Below are 23,625 nucleotides of genomic sequence, written 5' to 3'. Positions count from 1 at the left end.
ACCAAATTATTGAATTAAGTGTAATTGCATTGCATGAAGTGGTCTTTTACATTCACCAAATTATTGAATTAAGTGTAATTACATTGCATGAAGTGGTCTTGTACATTCACCAAATTATTGAATTAAGTGTAATTACATTGCATGAAGTGGTCTTGTACATTCACCAAATTATTGAATTAAGTGTAATTACATTGCATGAAGTGGTCTTGTACATGCACCAAATTATTGCACCAAATTATTGAATTAAGTGTAATTACATTGCATGAAGTGGTTTTGTACATTCCCCAAATTATTGAATTAAGTGTAATTACATACATGAAGTGGTCTTGTACATTCATCAAATTATTGAATTAAGTGTAATTACATTGCTTGAAGTGGTCTTGTACATTCACCAAATAATTGAATTAAGTGATGGAGGACATTCCTCATGCATGGACAAACCAGGATAGGAAAATCATATTTGAAAAATACCTTCATGTATTTAGCACTCTGTGAACGCAAATACATGTAAATGATCAGTTGCTAAAATTTCGAAAAAAAAGTCAATTTGTTGCCTAACACCTGATAAACCACCTTTAAACACCTCATACAGTACTCGCAGCGATTATCTTTGTGTCCTTGACCTTGACCTGGGAATCGGTTTCCATCTTTAATTGAAGAATTCTAGTGTTTGTGTCAAAGCCTGTCTATCGACCATGGGTTTCCTATTGATAACCGGTGAATGCTTTGGCCTGCAGGCGTGAAACATCTCTAATAGGATGATTGCCTGTGGTCAGCAGATAACCACCATTGTTTTTTGCGGTCTGTTGATCAAAGGACAAAGGCCATAGTGATGTCGGGAAGCCATCATTAGGGGTATGCTTGTTTTACAAACACACCTTAGCTAAGTTTAACACACAAACGCTAGAGCATAGTGATTTAGATAAAATTAATCATCATTCATTCACAAAAAAATACATATGTAGTATTTTGGGTTTGAGAACAGACATAGACATTCTCTCATGCATATAAAGACCTGCTCCAATCGTACCTTTTAACCTTAAACTGTCACTGAAAAAGCATGAAATTCCTGACTATGAACAGTGACGCCTGTCAAAATAGAGTCTATTTTATATAAAATTCTATATAAAATACCTGTGGTTTTGCGTGCTAAAGTGTGGCGTTTGTTATCTATTGTAATCATGGGTTGCATACACACAACAGAATTTGAATAGCCGCGGAGCAGGGCTTTAACCGCTTGCCTCCCAAGTGCCAACAGGTCGATTCCTAACACTTAAGCTAGAATCTACATCTCTCGTAGTTGATCAATGTTACATAGCAACGCATATATAATACTTAAACAGGGCAAATCTTCTGATTTAGATATGTAGTAAAGGAAAGAAGGATGTAATAATTCAAATGTTGTTCCAATTGTTTACAGATTCAAAGTCTGCTATTTACACGAATTATATATGTTTCCACTTCAAGCTACAGTAATTTGTTTATATACAGAGCAGATTAACTTTTCAATTGGAATACTTTTATTTCATTTCGGAATCCATCCATGTACACAATTAGTCTCGAATGCTTGCTGTCGTAACATAATGCTCTTGGCTGTTTTAACCCATCTTTCTCTGTGAGAATCTGTTGCTTTTGCCTTCCATCATTTGCAATCATGACGATTTCGTTAGATGAAAAAACAGCACAACAAAGTTTATTGTCAGTTATTCTGCAGATACAATGCATTTCCTTTTTATCTCCATGTTGATACTGAATTAGGAGTTTTCCGTTTTTGTCCAAGACAACAAGCCCCTTAGCTGGATCAGAAACATATATCTCTCTACCATTGTTGGAAATATCTAAATAAGCTGGAACTGTCAATGAATCAAAAAAAGATCTGAGCAACCCGCCATCAATGTTGTAAATTTCTAGATGACCAGGACCTTCTTCTTTGAATGCATATCCACCACAGCAGACATACAACAATCCATTGCTGTGAGCTATTGATCGACAGCGATCACCAACACTGAATGACGTTTGCAATTTCATTGGTTCTGTAGTAAGCACAAACTGGACTTTCTTTTGATTTGTAAGAGTAACCGCGAATCGCACGTCACCAATGCGACAAACTCCAGACGGAGAATCGGGAAGATCTAAATATGACACAATGCTATATGTATTGTCCAGCTTTTTCAATCTCTTGTTCTCATAGTCGGTGAGGAAGATATAACCTTCATCCGTCATGCAGAAACTGACGACACGACAATCATATTTATCATCTTTCATTTTTATACCATGCGTATCGAGAAAGGACACTGAGACTGAGCCAAAACTTTCTACTAAATGAGCCATTCCTTGGTTTTCATTTAGAATCTCAAATAAAGTCCTGTCAGTTTGTAATTCAAATCTCCATGCTTTCCGCGATCTCTCTAGTCTGTCTGCAATGTCTCAGCTTTCCTTCATCCTTTTTCGTCCTGTTTTGAGAAGAGCAAACAGTTCCGATTCGTTGCCGTGTCTCGATTCGTATAACTGATGACTTCGACTTTTGATTTCGTTGAGGACTCCATCTGTTTCTTCTCGGTCGGTTTCTACCTTTTGTTTATGCTGCTTAAATTTTGTATTAACTTCGTTCAATAGTTCTTCCTCCATTTTATCGAAGTGTTTATTGATTTTGTTTCTAAGGGTTCTTATTTCCTTACATATTCTTTCTTGTTCTTGTTGAAGTGCTTGTAATTCCACATCTTCACTCTGTATCAAAGAGACAAATCTGGATTGTAGATTCTTCATATCCGCTTCAAATTGTTGAAATTCTTTGCTTTTACTGATACCTTTCGCAACATCAGGTATGAATTTGATTCCAGGACAAGAGCTGGAAGTAGATATAATTAATACTAAGGTTATAATCTATGTTTAGTGTTCTTAAGCTGGTAGGTTATCGGCTGCCTAATTAAAAAAATATTTCTATACATTACATAATTATAACATTACATGTAAAGTATTTCAACAAGAAAAATTGTGTTAAACCATTTCTTAACATGCTTAACATACGTACATTTATTGCTAAATAATATTTTACACGTGATCTATAAATAAAGGCTTTCGGAATACTGTAAAGAAATTGATATATAATTTCTTTTTGTTGAAAGAAAATACACTCCTTATACCTTTTCATAAGTTAAGAAACACTTTTCTTACAAAAAGGCGAGACTAAACAGGTTAAGATCTAGGTTAATTAATAAGTGCGTCACTATAGAAAAACATGTTGTTTTTCTCTCGAAGTGCACATAAAATGCATCTAAAATTATTAGTCAGGTCATATAAGTGTTATATTGCAGTAAAGTGATTGACATAGGGTGTAACTTGAGTGACAATTTATCTATATTTTAGGAGAAATATTTTTATTGTTTATTACTTTCGGTTTGTACCTGAATTTATTAATTTTGCTTATATAAATGATGTATTTGACCAATCTGTATAAATATGGAGACAAACTGTGTATTGTCGGAAATTGCTGAAGGGGACGCCCGCTCACACAGCAACCACGTGGTAGCTCAGAGGCCGGCCAGGGCTTTAATGCCTTGCGCTGCGAGCAGCCTGAGAACGATTGCAGACGGAGACAGAGAGTTATGAAATGCTTAAAGGCTTATTTGTGCTAGATGGAATTTTGTTAGCTCTGTCAGTTAGAAGTTATACTATTGGTGACGGGAAAAAAACTAGTTAGAAACAAAAACAGTGTATTGAGTTATTAATCCAGAGGACTTAAGAAGTGGCTACGCTACACTGTTGATTTGGCGCCGTACGACAAAGGATCGAACAAACATAGAAATAGTGTCGCGGGAACACAACAAAAATTTCTAAAATACAAAGTCTACTTTGATCGCTAGCAATACGATAGCAGTATAATGGACATAACATATTTTTGGAAATCGTCGCGGAAACACAACAAAAAGTAAAACACTACAATAAGATGATACTTCATCGGATCAAAAATATTTTGGGACATTGTTTTGGACACACATTTATAATACCCAAGCAATACAGGCAACATCAAGAGGAGAAATAACGAAACAACCAGATTTGGATGGGATGGTAAAACTACCAGAATATCGGGATCAAAGACGGATGGATAATATTCAAAGATGGGAACTGGTACAATACCTGCACAAGGAACGTCGAGAACCAAAAGCTATTTAACTGTTATCAAAGTGAAATTTCTTCTGCACGAATTTCAAAAGGAAAACAAATTTATTATATTTTCAAGCATCAATAGAAGAGTAACAACAAAGTGTATAAATCTAAAAAAGGTTAATGTTCAGATATTATCTGTTAAACCAATGCGGCTATTCTGGAACAGGTAGATTTATTTAGAAATTATAAGTTCAAAGAGAAGTAAATTAGAAATATTGTTGACATGCTAAGGTTTTATTTTGAAACTTTTTGATAAAAATCTTAAACTTTTGTAAGTCATAAAGGTAGTATGACAAAGTATTTATATTAAATTAACTTAAATTCAATGTCAATAAAATAAGTATATTAGGCAAGAAAATGAATACCGAAAGAGAAAGACATACAAGTAATAATAAATAATAATCATTTTAGAGCATTTTACGTCAATACATAGATATCATAATATCAATTACGTTATCCGTTAATTAACGAAACAGTTTTCACATGTATGCAGATGTAATATTAATCAATAAAAATAGGAATGTATGATGTACATTTCGGCAGGGGGAAAATGACATAAAAGTTGTTTACTAATTACTGTGTCGCATAATAAGGGTTGGTGTGGTACATTATTTAGCAAACGGACCGAATGTTAACTGTAATAAAATAAAAGTCGTTTACTGATTCATATGTCGCATAAGCCCTGTGTGTGGCATATTATTCAGCAAACAGGCCGAATATTTATTTCAATGAAATACAAAGTTATTGTGCAGTAAGCTAACGTTCTGAAACAGCCTACTCTTGGGAGCATGACATCTTTATTATGTATGCATATGTGCAGTTTTTCATGGGTGATGGGTATATTTCTTTTGGTCATGGAGTAAGGCTAAATGTATATTATAGTTGTTTTAATGTAGTCATTTATAATGTGTTTATGATATAACATACAAGCGTAGTGGAACGCTTTACAGATCATATGGTTGAAATTACCATTTTTGACGTGCGTAACGAGAATACGGAGCATACGGAATATGTTAAGCCGCTAAAAGCGTTGGTCGTTGGGAACGTAAAACACGCCCAAGCGTACCCGTGTCTCAATATGGGGAAAGAAGTCTGGTAATGTTTGGTGAGAGCTTGACTTCTGTCTCACTGATACAACATTATGAAACTGAAGAAAGGATATGTTAAGGTGCTGCACAATAAGATCATAATTATTAAGCGGGGGTAGTACATGTACAATAATTACGGTTAGTCATTGAATCATATAGGTAAATGTAATTCAATGTTTGAAACTATCAGAAATAACAGATTTAGGAGTATAATGAACAAATGGACATAGTTTAAATTTAAGGAATTATTTGTTAAATATTTTCATCGAAAATGGTAGAAATATCTGATATCTAGGCGGTGTAATTTCCCCAATAGTTATCTGAGGTTAACGGGTAAATGCCACAGCCATGACAGTCACACGGAGGACGTAGGCTAAACTAAACGTAAATTCTTTTTAAAAAGGAGGTGTGATACATCAACGATTTGCAGAGAATTTACAGAAGTGATTAGGACAGTAAATTTCATTTTTATGTTCGTTGATAGAATTACAGTGATTAGTAGGACATTGTATAACACTATTATATTTACAATATCAGATCAGTTGAACATCCGATACTATGAAATACATTGTAGTTGTTTTTGTTTTACCTGTTGTTGATCATTTTGTATATGTATCGCATGTGTTGCATAAGTATTGTGTTTTAATCAATGTTTAGGGTTTTGAAGCTATATTTATCTTGAGTTAACAAACATAAGCATATACAATTAGTAATGACAATTCGACAGGTAAGACACTTTTAGGTCAAATAATTAAAATCAATGGGTAATGTTAGTGTCAATTAACGTCACTTGTCTTGCCAATTCGAGCAACTTATTATTTTTTTCTTGCCTTTTTGAGTTTCTAATTCAAAGCGTTTGGCGATTTTATCAGTTAAGATTTTAAGATTTTTCATTTACGAGTATCAAAAATTAACTTAAAATCTTTGTTTTAGGGGAGGTGTAAAGAAATGAGTATAGTTTCTTTCTAAGATAATTTCTATTTACATAGGTCAATAAATATTCCTTTCAACTAAAGAATGGGACAAAGAACGGCACATTCGGTAATATTAGTAAGCAATTAAACTGGCTAAGAATTTAACTTCATTTAAAATGAACTTAAAATCTTTGTTTCCATGGGAGATGTAAAGAAATTGATATAATTTCTTTTTGTTGAAAGAAAATACACTACTTATATCTTTCTATAAGAAAAGAAACACTTTTCTTACAAAAAGGCGAGACTAAACAGGTTAAGATCTAAGTTAATTAATAAGTGCGTCACTATAGAAAAACACGTTGTTTTTCTCTCGAAGTGCACATAAAATGCATCTAAAATTATTAGTCAGGTCATATAAGTGTTATATTGCAGTAATGTGATTGACATAGGGTGTAACTTGAGTGACAATTTATCTATATTTTAGGAGAAATATTTTTATTGTTTATTACTTTCGGTTTGTACCTGAATTTATTAATTTTGCTTATGTAAATGATGTATTTGACCAATCTGTATAAATATGGAGACAAATTGTGTATTGTCGGAAATAGCTGAAGGGGACGGCCGCTCACACAGCAGACGGAGACAGAGAGTTATGAAATGCTTAAAGGCTTATTTATGCTAGATGGAATTTTGTTAGCTCTGTCAGTTAGAAGTTATACTATTGGTGACGGAAAGTTAACTAGATAGAAACAAAAAACAGTGTATTAAGTTATTTATCCAGAGGACTCAAGGAGCGGCTACGCTACAATACGAAAGTAAAAGAATAATTCGTGTTCTACATCAATACGAGTAAAACTAGTAACCTGTGTTCTATATCGAGACAAGGCGAAAACGAAACTAGGACGTAATAACTTTTCTCCTACAATAATATTAATGGAAAACAACTAGCTGTGTTCTACACCAAGACAAGAGAAAACACGAAAGGGCAATATAATAAGCGTAGCTCTAAACGGAGACAAGTCGAAAATAAAAATACGATATAACTTTTTTCAAAAACAATACTTAGTCTAGCGGAAAACGAAAATGTAATACAAGTGGTTATGTTCTACACAACGATAGGACAATATAACAAGCCGAGACAAGTCGAAAACGAAAATACAATATAAGAGGAACGAAGGTACAAAAAATAACCTTTGTTTTACATAAACAAATATGGTAAACGAAATTACATTACATCTTTACTTGTGTTCTACTGCAGTTATTATATTATTATAAGCATCATTATTATTATAGCAAACGCAGCCACACAGGGCGCGAAGTTCATCCTCTACTAGTACAGACACAGCGCGATCTGACCAGAAGGACAGAGTGAGATAAAGCCCCCAGAACAGATAGAGAGAAATTCTTTTTAGATACAGGCCTATCCGGCTAACTTAGCCTAGCTCTTTGTGAATAGACAGTCTTGTTCTTTATCGTGCCCGGTGTATACCACCGATGCACACAAAGCCGTCTTTCGGCAAGAACTTCGTGTAAGACTACACCAAATTTAAGCTTACCCTATATATGTTTCATCCCCATCCCCAACTTCACTATGTAGATACTTTAAATTATCTGGACTTAAATAATATATTTATATATTCCTTTCACTATAAATTATTTCAATCTTTAACATTGTAATATTGTTTAAATTATATGGTGTATTATACATTCATATTTTACATGAATATCTTTGTATCTCCTGGATTTAGGTCCCCACGTCCCCACGTCCCCAGATCTTCAATTTAGGCTAAACATGAGTGAACTTTATATTTAATTTTATTTTTAGTAACAGTTCCTGTATCTCTGTATTTAAGGTCCCCAGGTCCCCAAGTCCCCATCAAAGTAAAATGTTTCTGTCTGTTTTCTCAGCTGCTCAATATACCACTCTCAGGTATTTGTATTCAATAGTATAATCCCCAGTACTGATACTTTGACATTATGACTTTTCTTTGTTATTACATGTTGTTGTATGTAAATTAATGTATTATTTAAGAATATATGTGAATATATATATATATAGTCATGTACTTGAATATCTGCAACATTTACTACAAAGGTTATTATTTGGAAAAATAGTAAGATATTAAGCAAAATCAAAATTTATATCAACAAAAATATTAATATAATGATAATTTATAAATCATAATATATGTAACATATTACATAATTATATTTGTTTTACTTCCCTGCAAAGGAAAAACATGTATTATTACCAGTTTTTATATCTTTTGATCAAATTGTTCTAGAAATAGAATAGTAATAACTGTTCTGGATTTTACTGAAACATATTAAAAGCAACACACACACAAAAAAAAACAGATTGAAAAAAAAGATAGATAGAAAAATAACACAGATAGTTTTGTTTGTAAAAACGTTCCATTAAAATGATATAAATTCAGTAGTAATGTTTTAACACATATATATAACACATGATGACTTGACCTAAAATATTTTCTTAAAGTTATTTTTTGATTGTATAGGTAGATGTATGAGATACAGAAGATTGTGGTAAGGTTGATTGTTCTATAAAGATATAAATAAAATGATGCCCTAAAACTATAAAAATAATTATAGAACAGCCAGCAAATTCCATTTAACTAGAATTGTTTTGACATTCTGATTTATTACTAAGCCAATAGTCTCTGTGCGGTTGTACATTACAATTATTTGCTAATTTCATTTCAAGACGGAGGACTCATGGGATTAGATTGCAGGATATCTTTCTTTCATATGTAGGGTTTTGTAAAATGGTCATTAGTTCTAGTCCACTTAAAAAACGAAAATTTAAAGAAAACATTCAAAAGAAGTAAAAAAAAATATTCATTTTAATAAATATTGTACATTTGTATAGAAAAGTATAAATTCACCTTTTTCATAACAGAATTTTAGTGTACAATTTGTTTTGTGTGTTTGATGACTAAGCTTTTGTTGTCTTATGATTATCATTTTATCACAGTCACCAGTGTTCCTGGAATGTGTATGACTGCTTATTAAATTTTGCTCCCCACAAGTAACTGACAACTTCCCAAAATCAATCAACAGTGTAGAATGAAGACAAACCAAAAAATGCACCCCCTTGAATCATAGCTCTGCTCTGTACCTACTGGTTGTGCAAGATTGAAGATTATATGCCTAACTTGATATAATATACATTTGTGTTACGTATGAAGGGTTTCTACCATATTTTAGAGCTAGTTTTAAAGATATCCTTTACTTATGAAATAGTTGACTTTACTCACAGAAATAGTTCACCAATCTTCATTAAACGAATTTAACTCGGCTAAATATATAAACTAAGAGTGTTTGTAGAGCTACATAAATTTTACATTTAAATGTTATGTTTAGCAGTCATTTCTTATATGCTTTTGTTATTTCATAGAAAAACTTAAGAAACTGCAACACCTTCTTTCGACGTGTCATTACGGTCTGTTTTTAACATGACAGATACACTAAGTGATATGCAAACATTTATGGTACTGTAATATACAGAAATGTTTTTATATTCTGTCTATTCTATATTTTTCAAAAAGCAGAATACATGCACTATTATCTATCCAGCTTCTTTATAGAAAAAGAAAATGTATCAAATCTGAAAATTCATCTTGCAATTTGTTATAAGGAATAGTGTAGAAAAACACTTATTGAACAGAACTGCATGGTTCTAATAATATTATTGTAAAAACTGAGATGATTTTAAACTGAAGTGTATGTATAATGCAAAAAAGTGTGACAGACAGCCATCAGATAAAACTAAATAAATGTTCAAATTCAGGTATAGAACACAGACACTTTTAGTTACTAAGCTCTGCACTTCCCCTACACCCCTGCGGGCTCCATGCCATTATTGGACGATCTGTGTATGAAAAGAATTACCTTGATCATGAGAGGCGACTAATAGGTTCAGAACACTTGATTTTGCTTTAACTCTGGGATTCAAGTTGGTATAAAAGTTTTGATTCCATATCTTTTGATTTGATTTTGGTGTAAATAGATGTGAAGCAAACATTTTCTGTCAGCCCTCTATGGCGCAATATTAAACTTGTAATGTGTTGGTGTGCAGTAAAACACAAATCAGATCATATCAAAATTCGCCTAGATAGCCTTAAGTGGTAGAGCTTCCACTTAGAGTGCGGGAGGTTGTGGGTTCGATCCCCGGCTACGTAATACCACAGACGTGAGAAATGGTACCAGGAGCTCCCTTCCTTCAGGTGCTCAGCATTAAAAGGGAAATGGCCTCTTCTCTCATACCCATGTGGCGATGGATCCCATCAGGAATGAGGTGTTGAGAGTGATTAATATAAGTTGTAGAACTTCCTTCACAATCAACCTAAAATAATGTATAAACTAAAATTCGCCCCTGCTCATTTTGAATTGGATAATCTTATAGTAGAAAGTACAGTTTTTAAAATATGCTGAAGTTGTGACAAAGAAATTATGCTTATTTCGTTTTAAAATGCTGACAGTTAGCCAGGGCAGAGAAGAGGGTTGGGGTCAGGGCACTGTGAGCATTATCCTCAAGTACTTTTCATCCATTGTTTTATATTACGCAACACTTCAAATGCATCTCTGCAGGTAAACGTGAAATTTTGGTTTAGTACCTCTTAGCACAGGTGGTAGTAGCTTACCTAGGATACAGTATGGGTCCATGAGCCATATACACTTACATATTTACCAAATGTTACGTTTTTCTAAGGAAAGAAATGCCAAAAAGTCATTTTGAAATTTTGCCCCTGTGACAATGAGCAATGAGAAAGGTAGATATGAACATTTTGACGTGTTCATTGCTTCCAGGTCTGTATTTTTATGCCCCCGAAGGGAGGCATATAGTTTTTGAACCGTCTGTCAGTCTGTCGGTCTGTCCGCAATTTTCGTGTCCGGTCCATATCTTTGTCATCGATGGATGGATTTTCAAATAACTTGGCATGAATGTATACCACAGTAAGACGACATGTCGCGCGCAAGACCCAGGTCCGTAGCTCAAAGGTCAAGGTCACACTTAGACGTTAAAGGTCATTTTTCATGATAGTGCATTCGTGTCCGGTCCATATCTTTGTCATCCATGGATGGATTTTCAAATAACTTGGCATGAATGTGTACCACAGTAAGACGACATGTTGCGCGCAAGACCCAGGTCCGTAGCTCAAAGGTCAAGGTCACACTTAGACGTTAAAGGTCATTTTTCATGATAGTGCATTCGTGTCCGGTCCATATCTTTGTCATCCAAGGATGGATTTTCAAATAACTTAGCATGAATGTGTACCACAGTAAGACGACGTGTCGCGCGCAAGACCCAGGTCCGCAGCTCAAAGGTCAAGGTCACACTTAGACGTTAAAGGTCATATTTCATGATAGTGCATTGACGGGCGTGTCCGGTCCATATCTTTGTCATTCATGCATGGATTTTTAAAATTATTGGGCATGAATGTGTACCACAGTAAGACGACGTGTCGCGTGCAAGACCAAGGTCCGTAGGTCAAAGGTCCTAAACTCTAACATCGGCCATAACTATTCATTCAAAGTGCCATCGGGGGCATGTGTCATCCTATGGAGACAGTTCTTGTCTTTTTTAAAAAACGTATCTTTTACAAATTGTTGGCCGTCTTTTGGGCAAGTGAATACTCTATCAGAAAAATCTTACTTCAAAGCCAAGTTGCAAACCGTTTATGCACGGCGGGCAAGCAACGGCATAAAAACGGTAGTGTTTTCTCTATCCGAATAAATCCCACACATTTTTAGTACCAAAGTCTTCCCCCTAAACACACAAAGCACACCTTGCCAGTTTAAAATAGTGTTATAACTCTTCATAACAGGCTAAATGCAAACTAACACAAGACCGAAAATCAAATTGTTTCTCAAAATGACTTTTGTCATTTTTTTTCTCAGACTAGAATGTGTCTGTAGGACACAGGATGTGTCCCCCACTGGTACATTTGTCACAAATAAGGGGCAATAATTCAAATGTTTGCAGTCTTAATGGGGTATAGCCTCAACAAACATTTTATGAAAATGATTCATTATTCTAGGCCCTATACCTTTTGAGCTATGAGCATCACAAACAAAAAAATCCACTATTTTGGCTATTTCAAGGACAATAACTCTGTAATAAGAGCTAAGATTCTCAGAAGAATGCCAAGTGTACAAGGTCACATCACGTTAAAGACTCCAGCAAGGTTTCCTGAATTTACATGTAATACTTTTGAGCTAGGCACATAATTAGGTGAAAAAGTGCATTTTTTATTATTTCAGGGCCATAACATTTAAAATAGGGGATGGAGCCAGCCAAAAATTTAGAGGTGTGCAAGTTTATATCATGATAAAGACTTATGCAAGTTTTCAACCATTTATATTAAATACGTTTTGAGCTAGGTGCGTCGCAAGGTGAAAATGTACATTTTTGACTATTTCAGGGGCCATAACTCTAAATATAGGGGGCGGACCCAACTGAAAAATAGGAGGTGCGTAAGTTCGTATCATGATTAAGACTCCTGCAAGGTTTCATGAATCTATATCAAATACTTTTTGAGCTAGGCATGTCACAAGGTGAAAATGTGCATTTTTGACTATTTCAGGGGCCATAACTCTGAAAATAGGGGGCGGACCCAAATGAAAAATAGGAGATGCGCAAGTTCATAACATGATTAAGACTCATGCAGGGTTTCATGAATCTATATCAAATACTGTTTGAGCTAGGCGTGTCACAAGGTCAAAAATGTGCATTTTTGACTATTTCATAACTCTGTAAATAGGGGGACGGAGCCAGACAAAAAATAGGAGGTGCGCAAGTTCATATCATGAGAAAGACTCATGCAAGGTTTCATCAATTTATATCAAATACTTTTCGAGCTAGGCGCGTCATGAACTTCGGACGCACGGATGTGCGGACAAGACCAAATCTATATGCCCCCACCACTCATGGGGGGGGGGGGCACAAAAACATAATTGTAATAAATTTAAGTGAATATGGCTCATGGACCCATACTGTATCCTAGGTACATTACTGCTTCCTGTGCCTTTTAGCTGCATAATTTAGTTGTTTTACAAATTACAAACAGCAATAGCCATTATATATACTAAATAGCCTTTTCTCTAATACCGGTATGTTACATTGATCAAACCTGAAATTATTTTTTCTGCCTCTGAAATATTAGTTACTCGATAGAAATAGTTTGTATTTGCATTAATAATTTACATAAATAAAAACAAAACTTTTTTAGAAAATTAATGATATAGTTATCAATCAAATTAATATCACTGTAGTGTGTTTCTGCAAATCTGGTATTTACTCAAAAATATCTACATTGTATGTAACTTAATCATCCAGTACATCAGTTTTTTCACGTGAGGATATCTCTCTACACATGTTGCTGTTATTGTTGATGATAATAATAACAATGGTAATAATGACATTGATGATATTAACAGTGCTATTGATGAATTCAAGAAAATGGGCGCCTGATGTAGGAGCATGATTGATTTACCAAGTATTGAGCAATAAAAATTCAGATAGGAGTATAAAATTAAATGTTTGTTAAGATTTTAAAACGACCTTAAAAATACAAGACACTTTTTGAATTAATAGGGTATACCTTATAATGTACAACACAAGGACAAATTTTTTTCAAAATAATCCCTGTAAGCTATAAATTTCAATCAATATTATGTATGTTGATATTTCATAATAATATGAAGTATATAATACTGCCCCTGAGAAAAAGGTTCATGAACTTCATGAATTTATTCATGAACAAATTTATGAAATAGTTCATGAATAAATATTCATGAGAGTCAAACTTTATGTTTCATGAATTTCGATATTAATGAACTTGTTCATGAATTAAAAATAATACATGAACAAGTTCATGAATATTGAAATTCATGAAACATAAATATTGATTCTCATGAATATTTATTCATGAATTTTAATTCATTAAGTTCATGAATATGGAAATTTATGAAACATAAATTTTGATTTTGAAATTCATGAAACATAAATTTTGATTTTCATGAATTTTTATTCATGAACTATTTCAGGGTTGTGAAAACTTGTGACATTTTAAAAGGATTTTATAGTTTTTAAAATGAAAGATTTATGACAACACCATAATTACGTACTTGATATTCAGTATACTCATGTTCCCTTTAAACCATTCCTAACTGTAGTATGATAATATTTTCTTCTTATTTGCTGCACAAACTTCTCAAAAATTGCTGAATCACATATGCAAAAATTTCCCAGCATGCAACAAAATAATGGAATCTGATCATGTGACATTATGAATTTAATGTTCATGAACATTCACGAACAGTTCATGAACTTATTCATTATTGTAAAAGGTAATAAACCTAAGTTTTATGTTTAATGAATGAACAGTTCAGAAACTCACAATTGGGTTCAAGATCTGGTACTGAACTAGGAAAAGGTTTTGAATTTTAGTACTTTTAATGAACCTGTGTTCATGAACAATTTTGGTTCTAAGTCTAATACCAACAGTAACTGTTCAGGAACTGGTAAAGTTCTGTAAGTTATTGAACTTTTGCAGTTTTTGAACCAATGGTCAAGAACCATCATTGTTCTAGAACCACAGTCTAAGAACTGTTATGCTGGTTCAGGAACAGTTCTTTAAGTTCTTCAGAAGTTCTTGAATGTTCAAGAACTTAATACTAGTTCTAGAAAATCTTTTACAGGGGAAAAACCATAACCCTGTAGTTCCTGAATCACAATTTCAATCATTATCTGAATTTCATTTTCAAGTTCATGAATTTCTTAAATTATTTAATGGATTTTCTGAAATGTTCATGAACTACATTTACAAGTTCATGAAATGAAAGTAATATTCTTGAACTTGAGAGTCCATGAATTTAAGTAAGTGAACTTTTCCTTGTACTTTTTTATACTTCATGAATAATTCATGAATTCTTACAAATTCATAAATAAATTCATGAAGTTCATGAACCTATTTCACAGGGGCGGTATTTATTTCTATCTTATGAAATACTTCTACTGTTTGATTAACGCAATGGAGAGCTTTTTTACATACGGTATTTGAAAGACTAGACAACAGGTATGATATTTGAAGTTGAAGTTCCATAAGACTTAAGAAGTTATGTTGAAAACAGATGACACAGCTGTACAAACCGATGTTATGCATAATTACATTATCAGAAAGCACTACTTTCAATACTGCACATGAACTTTTACAGCTAGTGTCATAAAGGGAGGTAATAAAAAACAATAGATTTAATAAAACATTCTAGTTTGCTCAACAAATTTTAGAGAAAACAATTATGGTACAAATTGGATTTTACACAAAATTGATATATTTTATGTTCGTAGCAGAAAAAAGTGTCAACCACATTTTAAACAAAAGCATTATGGGCTTTTAAACATCTTTCAAAATATAGTCCTCTCATTCACAAAACATCCTTTTTGGTGGAGGATATATATGCACTGAATTTGCTTGCTTTTACATGATTTTATGTATTTTTTTCTCTATATTTCCCTTTTTTCTAGTAAGTTTACTTCTTTCAAGACTTAGTATTGTTGTTTTGTACAAAAGTGGAAAATTTTCATTTTATAAGTTATTTCTTGCTGTTCAAAGTGAATTTACCTCTGAGAGTTAGACATCATTAAAATTACTGAGTTACATGCGGTAAATGTTCTCTATTTTGCCTTCATTCTTTAGAATACAGTCATATTGTGGAAGAAATGCAGGTAGGTTTTACTTCTGCCCCAGGGTTATTTTTGAATGAAGGGAGCAAAATTCAAAACAGACCCACAGGATTCGACCTTAATTTTTCAGTGGTGGTGTTAGAATTCTGTGTCATTAAATCTGTTTACTTGAGGACCCTAGAAAAAAAGATATTTACAGTTTTATTTTGTGTTTTATAATTGTTTAATAATAGTTTGATGTTTCTTTTAGTAAAATTAATGCTGTAATGAATTCTCTGCAAACGTTTTAGATAGTGGCCATCACATTGAAAATTGTCTCTATTTGAGCTTGAGGAAATACCATAAATTATACAAAATTTCCAAAAACGACACAGTAAAAGTTGTTTAAAATTTGCAACACAATGCGAAACATGGTCAACTTTAAGAATATACCAAACAATTGCCATTTTTTAAACATTACTATTAGGGGTCCCATAATCAAATCGAATCATGTTAGAATTAACAAATAGTCAAGGCATTCGAGTGGTTTATCGTTGAGTTCAGAGTTCAGATGCGTGGAGATTGAATGAGGGCGTTAGCGTGAGTGGTTAAATACTGAAGCATCTGAACGATGAACCGTGGTAAATTAGATGATAAATCACAAGAAGGCATTGATTGTTTTCATTCTGACATGCTCATTGACATATTTTAATAAATGTAATGCTGGACTTCATTTACCATAGGAGCAATGTATCGGACGTCATGCGGCAATATCACGTCATAATTGACGTCATTATGCTCTCTTACCGGTCCGTGTGTCAACCGTTGTTTATCGCAGAATATACTGAGCTTGATTTCCGTCTTTGTTTATCTTGAAATCAAATCGGGTCATGTTAGAAAAGTGTTTTGAGTATTAGTGTGTTTTTAGTTAGTTGTCAGTTTAATGCCAGATTACTGTATGATGTTTAGTGTGTTTTTAGTTAGTTGTCAGTTTAATGCCAGATTATTGTATGATGTTACCAGATCTGGTATTACACTGATAATAAACTCGATACACACTGTGATAATTGGTTATAACAGCTAGAATAACAAGCTGGCAATCAGTTGAAAAAAACCCTGAAAATACACTGGGAATACAATGGTAAAACACTGACAAAAATACTGGATTTACACTGTCAATGTACACAATTTTAGTAATGGTGTTCTTTGTTGTGTGTGTATATGTATCTCGTATGTATGTATGTATGTATGTATGTATTTATGTATGTATGTATGTATGTATGTATAGTTTTGTTCAGTTCCCTGAATGAGCTGTTAGTTTTTTACATATTTTTCGTAATTGTACGTAACTGTACTTGATTCTGTGTGGAGCGGGCTGTTTACTGATGTTGGTTACAATAATCCTGCCCTAATCCAATTATTTAATTTGGTCTATATACCAATAAAAGAAATTGTTCTTTGTTTCATATAAAATTCAGCTACTTCAGAACAATATTTTTAGTTTCTAGATTTTCACTCCGTCGTAGACCTATATATATATAGATATCCATACATTTGCTTCAAGAAAACGAAAAGAAAAAGGAGTGTTGAATAGAATCAAGAATGCAGTGAAATGCAAGTCAACTGAAGTCAGGAACCCTCATATTGTCTCATTTCAGAAAGTCACATAAACACCCTACTTTCGTTTTCAAGTAAACAAGTCGAAAACATGCGAATATTAGCATGAAAAGTGTCCTATTTTATGTACAATTCATTCTACGAGTGAAATAATCCAAATTTGGGCCCTGATTTACGCGCAAATGCGCGAAAAATAGAAAAATTAGAATCTATTTATTAGGGACTTCTTTCAATACACCATGGAAGCACATTTTTGACCGAATTACTGCATAACCTATAAACAGTAAAAAAAAAAATTAAATCAAAATTGCATTTTTAAATACATGATAATATACATATTATTGTTTTTACAGTATAAATTAATATAGAAGTTAAACTGAAGTTAAATCCCGATGTTGCAGCAATAAAATTTGAAAATCTGATTCAAGTCAGGTATTGAAAAATTGAAAGTTGTAATGTCATCCTAGTATGAAATTGCCAGGAATCCGTTAAGAATTCTTGTATAAACATTTAGCAATCTAATTTGATAAATGGCCATTTAGAACTATGGTTAACTGCCCATTAGAGATCACTGACATGATATAAACCTTTAATCACCCATGTCCCACAGGGACAATCTATTTACCCAAATTACTTCTTGCACACTGCCATTTCCTTCTAAGCAAGTTTGGTTGTTTTTCTTTTTTTTTTCTTTTTTTCATCAAAACAGCTTTTGTTCTGGACTGCAGTTTTAATGAGTGTGTTAAAGCAAAATTTAAAAAAACACCAATCAAAATTTAGACCAATCAATAATGTAAAATGTAAATGCTATTTTTTTTATACTGTTCATTTTTATTCTCGCATTTGTAAGAAATAGGTGAAAGATGCAAGAACTTTATCATCAATAGTCTTGTACTTTTTTAATTAAAAATTTACATTATTTCAAAGAACCTGTGAACAGGCAACAGGGTCTGGGTCTTAACTGCGGTATGATACCAGGAATAAGAAACAAAACAGCACTTTTTGTAAGATTAATGTCATTTTTTTCTCTGTTTTAGAAATTACGGTTACAAAAAGGCACATAGCTGGGCCTACGCACTAACGCACGCTTATTTTTCATTTTCAGAAGTTTTTTAAAAAAATGCAATGAAAAGTCTAAGCGGGGTTAGGACTTATTAAGACTATTGTGCAAAATATCAAATCAGTAGTAAGCCTAATAGAGTTTGAGATATACAAATTTTAGTGTTATAATTGTAATATGAAATTATGTCTAAATATGTACAATATTTGTATCAGATCTGTAAGACTGTAATCAATAATCATTATTCATCAATAGTAAATTAATGAAAAATGTATACTGAATTAACCTAGGTCACATGCAGAAAGAAGGTAATGTTGAGATGTTTTGTATTTTTCAGTTATAAATATCTATAATCATGATAGTGTAGGCAAAATGATTTTTTCGTAAGTTGATCTTTTGATCATTAATTTATTTTGATGATTTATGGAAATTTTATGGAAGATATAAGTTATATTTTTCAAAAGCTGTGGTAAAAAAAAAATTTCCTAACAGGAAACAACTTCCACTATAACCGGAGCTAAATAAAAATAAACAACAAGGTCCCTCAACACAACAAAAATGAAAATGTTTCAGGCTTTGGTTTGATTGAGCCTGTTCATGGACGGTAGAGAAAATTCATCCTAACATCTATGCTGCGTATGCACTCTGAAACAATACAAAAATGTATGTTCAAGCTTACTTTCGTTACAAATAAATCTAGAATACCTATACTCAATAAAAGAACAACAACTGTTTTATGTCATATAAAAATGTGTTTGGGTATGCAAGTATCAGTATAGACTAGCTCCTAGGCTATGATATATCCTTTTACATTTTTATGATTGAATGTAATGAACTGAGCCAGTCTAGATCCAATGTCTAGTATCATTGTCTGATAATATTACAATCAGTTCTCTGTGAAAATATCTAAAATAGACTGGCTTTTGTCTCTGTGAAATTGAATTCGACAAAATATATGTTTATTATCAGTCTGTAGTGACTGGTCTAGTATCAGTTCTATAAGAAAATAGCGCAAGAGTAAAATTGTCTTATTTTAATAAACTTTAACTAAACATTAATGGACCGTACTGTAGCTTCTAAATGATATTCCTATCATATCAATCCTTGATTAATTAGTTAAAAAAAACAACAACAAAAAAAACTTTATAATCACTAAAACAAAAAAGAATATATATACATTTACTAGAAAACAGAATGGTTCCATTTTGTGAAAGACTGACAATATTTATGAGAAAAACTTGAGCGACCTGTGTTTTCGAAAAAGAAACTGGAAAGCCAGATGCCTGACCAAGATATGCAATTTTCAATACAGAATGTTTATTCTAATGCTATCCCGTTGGGAAGTTGTTGTTGTTGTTTTGGATTTTAACACTGTTTTTTTAACAGTATTTCAGATTTGTAACGGCGGACAGTTAACCTAACCAGTGTTTTTAGATTATGTACCAGTACAAACATGTTCTCCGTAAGTATTAAACTGTCAACTTCCCCACATGAATTAGAGGTGGAGGATGAATGAGACACAATGTTGTTTTTTTTCATCACGGAGAACATACTTCGCACCTGAGGATGAACTTATGACCCTGCACTCGTGATATCCCTATTGAGCTAAGAAGGCAGGTGATCCATTGAAACGGGAGTCGGAAATATATCCTATGTAGTTTAATTTCCCCCGTTTTTGAAACAGTACCCTGATCTATCACTCGAAAATTATTACCCGTATTTTGAAAACAATGGCAATTAAACTGCTGCCACCATCAACATGTTACATGTTTTACATACAATTTTTTTAAATATATATCTTAATATATAGTAATAATAAGTTAATAGTGTGTGTGGTATATATAGTAGCTGTTTCAGTCTCCTATAATTTTCTAATAGAATGGTTTTGCATATGATTTTAGGTTCCTATAAATTGTAAATATGAATTGTATTTTAAAATGAGAGCTAAATAGAGTATATATAATTATGTACTTACTCGGTCACTTACTTAACACACGTACATTCATGTAATCACACAGTCTCTTACTTAACACCCATACATGTATTATGTACTCACTTGGTCACTTACTCAACATCTGTATACTCATAAACTCCCTCATTCACTTACTCAACATAGGTACACAACACCTGTACATGTATCCATGTACTCACTCGCTCAGTTACTCAGTTACTCAACATTCGTGCATTCATGTACTCACTCAACACCCGTACATATATTATGTACTTACTCGGTCACTTACTCAACATCTGTACACTCCTGATCCCACTCGGTCACTTACTCAGTTTTCGTACAATTACCCTGTACTTAATCGGTCAGTTACTCAACTTCGTGCATTCATGTACTCACTCAACATCTATACATGTATTCATGCACTCACTTGGTCAGTTAATACAGCAGTACATGTGTTATGTACTTGCTTATTCAGTTGCACCACATTTATATATTCATGTACCTCTTGCTCATTTGATATGCAACTCTCAGCTTTTAGCTAGTTTCACCTTGAACAGAGATTTCATTCATACTAGTTTTATAAAAGCACATTTGAATATGTATATTGTCTCTTGTAGTTCTAGTAAGAGCGGTCATTTACAAAACAATTGTTTTGCGCTGTATGTAAATTTATATGTTTGTAAATGAATGAGACGTAAATAAACTATAAAACTGTTAGCAGTCGAACTAATCTGACGCATACAGTTTGTTTTATATTAATTGCGACGGTCAAACTGTAATATAAAAAAAATATTGACCATGATTTATATAAGGACTCTTGTTTTAATGAATGTTATTTACCATAATTTTATCATTTGATCAGAGTCAAATTTTCAGTCATTTGCTGCTTTGAAATTGTTAACCGTTGGCAATTTTATTTGTACAAACCAGGAACTTGAAAGCTTAAAAACTATATGCTTTTGACCTAAACACTCACCACTGTTTCTATTTTTTTCCGTGTTTTGTCACAGTTGTACTGGAGAAAGGAAATATGATGTTTCTAGATGAATCAAACTCTATGATTGCATACTTACATTAGATCCCCTTAATTGTCATATTAAACACTGAGACTAGTACTGTATTCTAGAGATAAAAGAAGTATACAATTCATGATTCAGAACATAATTATAAGATGAGGTTTGAGTACACTGTCAGATAAAGGTCTCGAACCCACAACCCAGAGATAGGTGGATGAACGTTTTTGCCTATGCACATGCGACTTGGTGATGATTTATTTATTTATTTACATTTTGGTCACAGCATAATTAACAAATGTATATATTGCATTGTTTTTCGATAGATATATCCCTATTTAATAGGTTCAGGCACCGAAAATTAACCGAATCATACCGAGTATTTATGAGTGCTAGGTCAATACTTGCGGAGAATATATTGGTGCATTATATTTGTTTTATTGCATATGTAGACAAAACTTTCAAAGATTCTAAATTAAACAATTGTTGATAAAATAATGACAGGACATTAATATGCAAGTCAGTATAGTTTATTATTGAACTTATATGCTTTCAATGAAATTTAATACACTTTATTGAATATATATATCTGACAAATTCTAAACTGTACAAATCAGGAGATATAATTGTATGCTACTTCACAGAGAACTAAAGGAAAATTGAAAGTCTTGCAGTTCTTCATAGTTTTCTGCTGCTGGGGACCTGGGGACATGGGGACCCCATTTACATGAAATACAGGAAAAACTGTCAGTAACAGTCAGAGAGAGAGTTATAAATAGCATGCTTCTGGGGACCTGGGGACCTGGGGACCCTGATTTGCAAGGTATACAGAAAATTTGTTCTAGAAGTATTTGTAATGGTACCTAATATATCAAAAAGTAAATTATATACTAACTATACTAAATAAATAGAAATTAAAAGTGAACTTAGATGATCAGATCTGGGGACCTGGGGACATGGGGACCCTATATTGCAAGGTATATAGAAATACTCCATAAGTGGATCTATTTATAACAGTGATTAGTATATCTACTGTAAAATATCTCATATACTAACTATAGTTATTTACATACATTAAATATATGAACATCAAAACTAAGTTGGGGATGGGGATGAAACATATATAGGGTAAGCTTAAATTTGGTGTGGTCTTACACGAAGTTCTAGCCCGTCTTTCCTATGAAGAACCATTACAGACCTCTTAGTTAGGTGGGAGGCACTCGAAAGTATCTCAGAAATTTCCAGTGCCTGGACCGAAAACGAAAGTACAATGTAGAAACATAAATAAGTTGAAATCAAAAGTTAAATTTTAATAACCTGTGTTCTACAGCAATACAAGTGGAACAGCAGATACTGTCATGAATAGGGCAGTAGACGTCTATCAACCTTCCTCCATGTTTGGTACATCTCTGGTTCGGCAGCTGTAGTTTCCGTCCAACTGATCGTTGCACCTTGTCCAGTATCTGATGTCCTTTCATAGCAGAAAACTTGTTATGATCCTTGAGACATGATGTACACATATTTTCATCACAGTCTACACAGTGTTTCACCGCAGCAACATCTCTTCCTTCCTTCGAGCAAGGTGAACACGGAAAATCGTGAAAATCGTCAGATCCTCTATAAACAGATTCTCCAAGTTTACGCCCATCAACCGCCATGACAGTGTTTTATTTTTTTTTTCTTCCTTGACTTTTATAAGATAAATCTGGGATCACAGCTTTAATAAATGAATAGTGATTACTTCCCTTCTTCTACAACGATTTTATTGTAGTACATGAGGTTGAATTTGCAATGAATCGAGTTCTATATATAAGGTTTTGTGTAGTTTAGGGATCAAATAAAGAACAGCTTTTGTGTAAAATGATACAATGCAAGATTGTACATAGATTATATATTTTATCAAACGGCAATGGAGGGCGTGAAGTGGTTATTAGCACGACTCCATAAAACCATTCCTTACCCTGCTAAATTTTTATGATGAACTTGTGCATCTTTCAATTTGGACAGTACCATTAACAGTCAAAAGGGGTGGTTACAAAGATACTGACTGAATGGTGAACAGTGCTGATTTTGATCAAACTACACGGATGTGCAAGGTGATTCGCAAAGAGAGAATCAATAAAACAA

The 23,625-nt window shown here is 33.0% G+C and overlaps 2 protein-coding genes across 3 annotated transcripts in view; both read right to left on the bottom strand.

Moving 5' to 3' along the window:
• Positions 1-23,625, bottom strand: part of LOC123533087 (uncharacterized) — a 46,964-nt gene that overhangs the window by 13,017 nt on the left and 10,322 nt on the right. The window lies entirely within an intron of this gene.
• On the bottom strand, positions 910-23,187 carry LOC128545922 (E3 ubiquitin-protein ligase TRIM33-like). Of its 2 annotated transcripts, none has more exons than XM_045314720.2 (2): positions 22,816-23,187; positions 910-2,848 (listed from the first exon to the last, which is right to left on the bottom strand). In XM_045314720.2, exon 2 carries the CDS (start codon positions 2,329-2,331, stop codon positions 1,498-1,500), a length of 834 nt encoding a protein of 277 aa, XP_045170655.2. In that variant the 5' UTR covers positions 2,332-2,848; positions 22,816-23,187; the 3' UTR covers positions 910-1,497. The 2 variants fall into 2 exon arrangements, with proteins under 2 accessions (XP_045170655.2, XP_053375214.1); XM_053519239.1 differs by having other exon boundaries at positions 22,816-23,186.

Source organism: Mercenaria mercenaria, chromosome 12, assembly GCF_021730395.1.
Source record: "Mercenaria mercenaria strain notata chromosome 12, MADL_Memer_1, whole genome shotgun sequence".
NCBI lineage: Eukaryota > Metazoa > Mollusca > Bivalvia > Venerida > Veneridae > Mercenaria > Mercenaria mercenaria.
This window is presented reverse-complemented; position numbering and strand designations above follow the sequence as displayed.

Coding starts and splice junctions, on each gene's coding strand:
- LOC128545922 (XM_045314720.2), bottom strand. CDS start 2,331: ATGGCTCATTTAGTAGAAAGTTTTGGCTCAGTCTCAGTGTCCTTTCTC.